General features: G+C 46.7%; 1 protein-coding gene across 2 annotated transcripts in view; it reads right to left on the minus strand.

Annotated features, from left to right (window-relative positions):
- LOC146174017 (transmembrane protease serine 11D-like) overlaps positions 1–8,479 on the minus strand; it is a 56,605-nt gene extending 48,126 nt beyond the window's left edge. The window contains exons 1-3 of one of the 2 annotated variants that reach the window (XM_084585052.1): positions 8,414–8,479; positions 4,860–4,957; positions 4,576–4,717 (exon numbers count right to left, since the gene is read on the minus strand). In XM_084585052.1, the coding sequence (XP_084441178.1) occupies positions 4,576–4,717; positions 4,860–4,957; positions 8,414–8,467 (294 nt within the window). In that variant the 5' untranslated portion in view covers positions 8,468–8,479. The remainder of the gene's footprint in view (positions 1–4,575; positions 4,718–4,859; positions 4,958–8,413) is intronic. The other variant, XM_084585051.1, reaches the window with a different exon arrangement.
- Positions 8,480–9,653: the final 1,174 nt, after the last annotated feature.

Raw genomic sequence — 9,653 nt, forward strand, 5'->3', positions numbered from 1 at the left:
TTTCTGTAGAAGGCGCCACAGTTCTCGCTCTCGTCGATACCGGTGCAGCCGTCTCCGTCATCAGTGAAGCGCTCTGCCGTCGAATTCGCAAAGTGACCACTCCGATTTCCGACTTTTCGCTCCGCACCGCCTCATCACAGCACATTCACCCCTCCGCATCTTGCACAGCCCGTGTGCTCATTCAAGACGTCTTGTACCCCATCGAGTTTATTGTTCTGCCGAACTGATCGCATGATATCATCCTCGGATACGATTTTATATCGACTCATCAGGCCGTTATTGACTGTGCTCGTGCGCAAATTGCCTCTGTGATGCCCCCTTCTGTGATACCCCTCCCCGTACTGCAAAACTTCTCGTCGCCCATGACACCGACATTTCTCCGTTTTCTGCTGCCCTCGTACCACTGTCTTGTGAGTGTGTAACTCCTTTGACTGCGATTTTTACACCTTCCGAAGCGGCCTCCCGTCATCCCTGCCTCCTTTTTCCGTTCGCAGTTCTCGAAATTCAAGACGGCGAGAGTGCACTTTACGCCTCGAACCCATTTTCTTGTCCAGCAGTCCTGCTCCGTGGCGAATGCATTGGACGTCTTGAAGGGCTTGATCCCGGTCATATCACCACTCTTGCTGACTCAACCCCCTCCTTCGACGTTAGTCTGTGCTCTTGCGATGTTGCGACCGCTTCGACGCCCTCCGACGTTTTCCAACATGCTATTGATGCTGATCTTCCACTTGCGCAACGTGATCAACTTGTCGCCCTCTTGCAGAACTTCGCTTCTTCATTCGACCTTCCTCAAACTGACTTGGGCCGCACGTCTGTCGTAGAGCCCACCATCGACAACGGTAAAACCGCACCTTTGCGCCAGCGCCCCTATCGCATGTCGGCTTCGGAGCGCCAAGTAATTGCTGATCATGTGGACGACATGCTCCGTCGTGGTGTCATTCGGCCATCCCATAGTCCCTGGGCGTCTCCAGTTGTGTTGGTACATAAGAAAGATGGCTCCTTCCGGTTTTGTGTCGACCACCGCCGGCTCAACAAGATCACGCGCAAGGACGTCTATCCTCTGCCACGCATCGATGACGCACTGGACTGCTTGCAGGGCGCCGAGTTTTTCTCCTCGTTGGATTTACGATCTGGCTACTGGCAGGTGCCAATGGATGACGTTGACCGCTCTAAAACAGCCTTCATCATACCAGATGGATTATATAAATTCAACGTCATGCCCTTTGGGCTTTGCAACACCCCGGCCACATTTGAACGCCTCATGCACACTGTGCTTCGTGGATTCAAGTGGCGAACCTGTCTTTGCTATCTCGATGATATCGTAGTCTTTTCTACCGATTTTCAATCCCACCTGCTCCGACTGAAGGACGTTCTCACTTGTCTCGCTACCGCCGGCCCCAACTGAATCTGAAGAAGTGCCGCTTTGCTGCTCGCCGACTAACTATTCTAGGTCATGTCGTTTCTAAGGATGGCATTCTTCCCGATCCCACCAAACTTCGTGCAGTTGCCGAATTCCCACGCCCAAAATCACTGAAGCAGCTACGAAGTTTCATCGGCCTGTGCTCCTACTTTCGCCGCTTCATCTTAAATTTCGCCTCTATTATTGCTCCTTTCATCCAGCTCCTCTCCGCATGGACACCTGCTTGTGATGACGCCTTCAACACTTTACGCCGCCTTTTGGTTTCGCCTCCCATCCTCCGCCACTTCGACCCGAATGCGCCACCTGAGATTCACACTGACGCTAGCGGTATTGGGATAGGCGCCGTTCTCACCCAACGCAAACCTGGTATCCGAGACTATGTGGTGGCGTACGCAAGCCGCTCCTTCACCAAGGCAGAGTCCAATTATTCTGTTACGGAAAGAGAATGCTTGGCCATTATTTGGGCCATCGGCAAATTCCGTCCGTATGTCTATGGCCGACCATTTTATGTGGTCACTGATCATCACGCTCTGTGCTGGCTGGCGTCCCTGAAGGACCCGTCCGGCCGCCTTGCTCGCTGGGCTCTTCGCCTCCAAGAGTATGACATTCGTGTCATATATCGCTCAGGCCTCAAGCATACTGACGCGGACGCTCTTTCGCGCTCACCGCTGCCTCCCTCTTCGTTGTCTGATGAGATCTGCGCCTACGATTTGTCTTCGCTTGCCACTATCGACATGGCCACGGAACAGCGGCGCGACCCGTGGATATCTACACTTCTGGACTTTCTTTCAAGTCACTCTCCAGGTCGTTTGTCTAGGGCGGTTGCCCGCCAAGCTCACCATTTTTCTATTCGTGACGGGCTGCTCTATCGCCGCAATTATCTTCACGATGGAAGGAAGTGGCTTTTAGTCATCCCCGTCATCTCCGCGCCGAAATTTGTGCTGCTTTCCATACTGATCCCCAGTGCGCCCACGGCGGAGTGTTGAAAACCTACACGCGCTTGCGTCTACGCTTCTTCTGGCGTGGAATGTACCGCTTTGTCCGCCATTTTGTCCGCTCTTGCCAGTCTTGCCAACGCCGAAAAACTCCTCTCAAGTCCCCTGCTTCGTTGCAGCCGTTGCCCTGTCCTGCCCGTCCGTTTGATCGTGTCGGCATAGATCTACACGGTCCCCTTCCTACAACTTCAGCTGGCAACCGCTGGATTATCGTGGCAGTGGATCATCTGACCCGCTACACTGAGACATCATCATTTCCCTCTGCTTCCGCATGCGACGTGGCTGCCTTTATTCTAAAAAACCTGGTTCTTCGCCATGGTGCCCCTCGCGAACTGCTTAGTGACCGCGGACGCGTTTTCTTATCAGACGCTCTTGAGGCTCTCCTGAAAGAATGCCGCATCATACACCGCACCGCTACCTCGTACCACCCTCAGACGAATGGACTGACAGAACGTTTCAACCGCACTCTCGGTGACATGCTGGCTATGTACGTGAACACCGACCATTCCAATTGAGACCAAGTTCTACCGTTTGTTACTTACGCATATAACACCGCGACACAGACCACTACTGGATTCTCTCCATTCTTTCTCCTTTACGGGCGCGAGCCACCCTGTACTATGGACACACTTTTTCCCTACCGCCCTGACGTTTCCGAATCTTCTCCGCTATCCGATGCCGTCACGTACGCAGAAGAATGCCGTCAGCTCGCCCGCTCTCTCACAACAGAAAATCAGTGGCAACAAAAATACCTCCGTGATACCGGCGAAGCTTCGTCATAACTCCCGAACTCTCTGGTGTGGCTCTGGGTGCCCTCCACAACCCCTGGCCTTTCAAAGAAGTTTCTTGCTTGCTACCACGGGCCATATAGGGTCCTCCAGCAAACATCTGCAGTCAACTACGTAATTGAGCCCGTCACGCCCTCTGCGGACTTGCGTCGCCGTGGTCGTGAAACAGTTCACGTGAACCGATTGAAGCCATTCTATGACCCCGCTGTGCTTTCCGCGCCATAAGTCACCAGGATGGCTCCTTTTTTTTACCCGGGGGGGGGGGGGGGGGGGGGGGGAAATGTACTGTGATAGTCAGCACTTCAGACATCGACATGCACCAGTGCGTTGTGCGACGAAGACAAAGAAGAAGTACGCTGGGCTCGCCGTTGCAAGGTCCTCTCCTCACAGCTCTCCATCTGAGCGTCAATAAACGCCCTATTACAACTGAGATAAAATTGGCAGTTATTCTTGCATAATGAAGTAAATAACAAGCTGCACATAGCGGAACTATGCAGTGATTGAAAATTGAAAGCATCCATTCATGAAGAGCGCTTAATCGAAGTGCTGATATATCGCTGACGTATCAGACACACTCACTTAACGCACAACGTCATGTCTGCAAAGAAGGTCAAATTTACGTGTGAACTCTGCGGAAAGGGGGTCATTGCAGACCAATCATAACCTCCTCCTTGAAGCTTAAAGAATTAAAAAAAAAGTCATTTCCGAACATTCTATGACGAATGTTTTTTTTTTTTTCCCTCGAACGGTGAACGAGTGGAATTCACTTTACATTGGTGTATTTCAGTCCAACGATTTCATGGTTGAATTGCAAAATCCTTTTTGTGCAAGTTAGCGATATTGAGGCTTCATTTGTTTTTTTGTTTTTGTGCATTATGTTCATTTCATGTTAATTTTATACGCTTTTCTGTGCCTTCTTTTTGTTTGTGAATAGCCCCTCCTGCTTGGGCAAAAGTATTGGCCTGCAGTATTAGAAAATAAAAAAAAAAAATCATTTTATGATGAATTGGTTGTAATGGGATGTTTTCATCTTATTACAACCAATATTACTTTTATGACAAAATTATCTAGTCGGTACTCCTGCATTCATTACGTTCCTAAAAAATATAAGTCTTCTATACCGCTTAAATTAATTAAACAATATTTACCTTTCTATTAGCAGGCCGCCATATCCGACTTTTCAATTGGCGCAGGATATCCTCAACTCCCAATGTAGCATAAAACACAACAACAATTTATTGTGCAATTCATCGCGATAGGAGCATTTCAGGTTAATATGTCGTTATAAATGCTAATCGTGTCTTATGGGCAGTTCCCTCTTTCCTCAGCCGATAAAAACAAAAAAAAAAAGCTCATCGCCCACTTCACTTACGGTTAGGATGGCAATGTCGTTCCTCTGCGTAGAGCTGTTATAGTCGGTGTGTAGTCGCACTTTGTCCACGTACAGGAAGTCACCCTTTTGTCGTTCAGTGCTCAAGTAGTAAGCCTTGATCCACTCTGGGTACGTGCCATTCCTGCGCAAAGACCGCCGTTTTCCAGCCTGTCAGTTCCGAAACATTCAGTTCACAGCTGCTGCCTCTGATTAAGCATTTGACACGCCTGGGCTTTTTTAGAGGTGTATTGAACTTCTGCGCAAATAGGTAATCTTATTCTTACCGGTAAACGCAGCTCGCAGCAGCCAGAAGGTGTACCTCTGTCAGGAGAATAGCGGTGCAGTACGACATCTTCTTCGTAATATTCATCGCTATAAACACCTTGCCCGTAAAAGGAAGAGAAGACAAGTATACTAAAAGTCATAACAAGCCAGTGACGAACTCGCGTCTCGCTGCAACAGTAATCAAAAGTACAAAAGAACGGCAGATTGGCCAAGTTAGTGGTGAGTCATGAGAAGTAATAGTAACAGCTCTAGACGACGGGACAAAGCCTAGAACCCGTGTACGTTTCTTCTTGTCTTTGTCACGTCGTCTACTGCTGTTGCGATTACTTCTCGTCATGAAAAAAAAGTGCACCCTGCACTGGTCGCACGCTAGACACTACTTATAAACGAACGCCGCAAAAATTTGGTTAAAATATTCCACCATCACCTTTGCTGGTGTTCTACACAAAACCGTTAACAATGCTTTTTTTTTTCATGCCTGGTAATAATTCTTTAAATACGCTTTACATTAATAATGATAGCCCTTACAATTTTTTAACAATTCATTTGCTTCACTTTCTTCAACTTGACGAAGTGGCGTCCTTCTGCGATCATCTTCAAAACTGTGCGATTAAAATAGTACAGTAGAGACACAACGCACATAAAGTGCAGAACACATCTGCGACCACTGGTACCTCCACCACGGCCCTCAGAATGTTGCCCCTATTAATCTTTCTAGGAACAAAAGCCGTTGATTTGAATTCCTTGCTGGGCCTTAGCTCGACTAGTAATTCTTTGCTTCATAACGTAACGATTTAGCTCGTTTGCCACCACTTCGAACCCTCTGCGCCACGTTGGTGGGTCAAAATTTTGACAGCATTGGTGGCTTTAAGTGGCGCAATCTCGGTACCCGTCCAGCTGGCATATATACTGTGGAACGACAGCATATGTGATAACTGCAGGCCCGGCGGCCGCGCACGCGATCGGCAACGTATGTTGACGTCCAACGTTAATCAACATGGTGATGCGCCACCTGGTGCTTTTGCTAGGTGGTCACGCGGTGTGATGACGTCTAGCTATGGTGGTGCACCACCATAGCTAGACCATCTTGGTTACTTGAGAGTGGTCACTTGGTTACGATCACTCATTGTAGACGGCTCATCTATGAAATCAGGCTGTAGATGAGCCGTACGTGAAAGTGCTGGAAGATATATATAGAGAGGGTGCACCGCAACCGTAGCTCTGCATAAAGAAAGTAACAAAATTCCTATAAATAAAGGTGTTAGGCAAGGAGACACCATCTCCCCAGTACTATTCACGGCTTGTTTAGAGGAAGTATTCAGAGACTTGGAATGGGGACAGTTAGGGATAAGGGTAGATGGAGAATACCTCAGTAACCTGCGATTTGCTGATGACATTGCCTTGCTAAGTAGCTCAGGGGATGAATTGCAAAGGATTATTGATGACCTAGACAGGAAAAGCAAAAACGCAGGCTTGAAAATCAATATCCAGAAGACTAAGATAATGTTCAATAGACTAGGGAAAGAACAGCAGTTTACGTTAGGTTAGCTAAGCACTGGAAGTAGTAGGCGAATATATCTATTTAGGACAGGTATTGACCGCAGATCCGGACCATAAAAAGTAAATAACAAGGAGAATAAGACTGGGATGGCGCGCCTTTGGCAAGCACTCCGAGATGATGACTAGCAGCTTACCGGTATCGCTCAAGAGGAAAGTATACAACAGTTGCACCTTACCTGTACTTACCTATGGGGCTGAAACGTGGAAACAAACAAAGAGGGTTCTACTTAAGTTGAGGACAACGAAAGAGGGCTATGGAAAGAAAAAAAGGGGGATAACGTCAAGAGATAGGAAACGTGCAGAGTGGGCCAGAAAAATAACTCGTCACTGATATTCACTGACATGTGGCTTGAAGAAAGGATGACCGGTGGTCGCTTAGGGCAACAAACTGGATTCCAAGGGAAGGAAAGCGTAGCAGGGGGCGGCAGAAAATTAGGTGGGCGGATGAGGTTAAGAAGTTCGCAGGGACCAAGTGGATGCAGCTCGCACAAGACCTGGTTAATTGGAGGAATATGGGCGAGGACTTCGCCCTGCAGTGGGTATGTAAGGCTGAGGATGATGATGATGATGACTTATTGTTGAAGCGATCAACCAGGTGATAGAAGAATGTTCGGAATACAACCAGCCCTTATATATAGCATTCGTTAAATTACAAGAAAAAAGCAATTGACTCAATAAACCGCTCAGCAGTCATGCAGGCATGGCGAAAATCAGGATTTAGACAATCCTCGTATGTGAAAGTACTGGAAGATATCTATAATGGCTGCAGAGCAACCATAGTTCTGCATGAAGAAAGTAACAAAATTCCCATAAATAAATGTGTTAGGCAAGGGGACACGATGTCCCCAGTTCTATTGACAGCTTGCTTAAAGAAGTATTCAGATACTTCGAATGGGAGCAATTAGATAAAGGTTGATGGAGAATACCTCAGTTACCTCCGATTCCCTGATGGCATTGCCTTGCTAAGTAATTCTGGGGATGAACTGCAAATAATGATTGACGACCTAGACAGAAAAAAAATTAGTTGTGGTTTAGCTCTGGCTAACCCTAGTTGAATTGCGAAAGCAATTCGGCGGAAGATTCTTTTGCCTGCTACATTATTCCCCTATCACGCCCTGTCAGAGTAAGGTGCTACATTATTGGGGACGCTTAAGCTCATGCTTTAAGGATATGATGCGCGAGCGTAAGCTACCAGCCCGCATATAAAGTCACGCTTGAACCAGGCCCTATAGACGTGCCTGCGTGTCGTAGGGGTAACGAGAATGCAAACGGTTCTGGCAATGCTGATTCTGATATCACCCTCCCGTATAAAAGGAGCGACTCTAGTTGGCAGCTCCTGCCCGTAGCATAGTGGTAACGTTAATTCAAATGTCATGGCAGGCTGATTTTTTCATGAGGAGACTGTAACTACGCCTCTCCAAGGCGCAGCTGCCTCTTTAGGGTGTAGCTGCGGCCACCCGAGATCTCTATTTGGCTGTCTTATTTTTGATTTCGCAATAAAAGTAGAAAGGTACGATTTAAAATAACTATAGAGAAAACTCAGGTATGTTCAACAGCCTCTGGAAGAAATAGCAGTTTACAATAGGTAGTTGAAGCACTGGAAGTGGTTGGCGCATATGACTACTTAGGACAGGTACCGCTGATCCGGACCATTAAAGGGAAATAAATATGAGAATGTGACTGGGATGGAGCGCCTTTGGAAAGTATCGCAGATACGTGTGCGTGAACTGTTATCGCACATTTAACGGTGGAGCCTAAGTGTCTCTGTAATTTTTATATTGTGTCTTTGAATGCAGTCTCCTGATATATAGCTGCGCCAATCTGTATAAAACTGAACGACCATAGTCTACTCACCGCTTAGCATTATTAGAAGAAACTAAAAGAAACATACCGCACTCATTTTGGAGCTTTTTGTGCACATAGCACCATTGAAATTTTCGAAAACTATTGTTTTTCTTCGTTTAGTTTGGTCCTGCATGGTGAATCGACTTACCATCCATGGATTTTCATCTCTTTGTCCGAGCTTGCCATTCAGTACTCTGGCCATAGGCGCCACTTGCCCGCATACTAACAAATCAAACAGAAATGGCAGATGCACAACATCTATTACCACGCATTAATTGCCTTGCATACATATATTGGCGTCAATAGTGGCAAATGTTTGTCTTGTAAACCGTTGAAGTTCTATGAAGCTTGACTGTGGCAAATTGCGCGATAATGTGCCTTGTGAGGACTCGTATCTCAACTATGTGGTGTGCTGCACATACAATGCAAAATGTAGGCAATAATCTAAAGTATGCCGATTAAAATGTTTCGAGTTTTCTAATTTACAACCTGAGCAATTATTGAAGTGGGCCTTCGAGGTAGGTACTGCGCTCGAGCAGGAAGGAAGCCATTAACAAAGACCCAGCATTGAGTATGCGATGATTGCGTAGCGGTTCGCTCTTTGTAGCTTCTGAAGGTGCTGTAGTGCATAACATCAGACGTACGGCCACTCTGCCAGGAGGATTACCTATACTTGATGACAATGTTAATAGATAACTGTGACACATAAACACATGCCCTTCCGCCAGAAGCAATATTCGGCTTCCAAATCTAAAATAACGCTAGCAGTACACGTAGATGTCCCTAAAGAAATGCTGCCAGAATACCTCATTCATTCTTTACAAGCTAGTAAAGCCTCGTTCTTTACTTAAAGTGTTCGAATTGCTCTAAGGTTGTAGCTATTTATAGAAAAACAGGCAGCAGTAAAGAAAATTCAGCTAACTGGTTAGCATTTATAGAAGCACAGTTAACGCCCTCCACTTTTTTCCTGTGTTTTAAGCTTTTTAGCGTAGTTCCTACACCTCAAGACGACCATTCACAGTTTGGAATTTTTCTCCACTCTGAATTATTTCCACCTATTCTGGCGTACGTTATATTTCGTGGTATGGTCGCACGCGAACAACAGTTTGCGCGTTGATGAAAGAGCATAGAGGCTGATATCTCAACCACTTTCTTCAATTTTCATGAAAAATGATAGTGTCAGCTACCAGGCATGAAGACGAGCGAGTGCAATGATATTGAAATGCTGCCCAGTAACTGGGGCATAGGCTTTAATGCATGGGACGACAACCAAGCTTACGTAACCTGTCATCCCATTATCGCTAGTATATCTTAACGAAAACACGAAGCAGGCATAAATAGCCGTTTTCAGACACATTAGATAAAGATACGTCAACTTTTCTCCGACA

This window comes from Amblyomma maculatum, chromosome 11 (genome assembly GCF_055883805.1).
Source record: "Amblyomma maculatum isolate TAMU_Amacu chromosome 11, ASM5588380v1, whole genome shotgun sequence".
NCBI lineage: Eukaryota > Metazoa > Arthropoda > Arachnida > Ixodida > Ixodidae > Amblyomma > Amblyomma maculatum.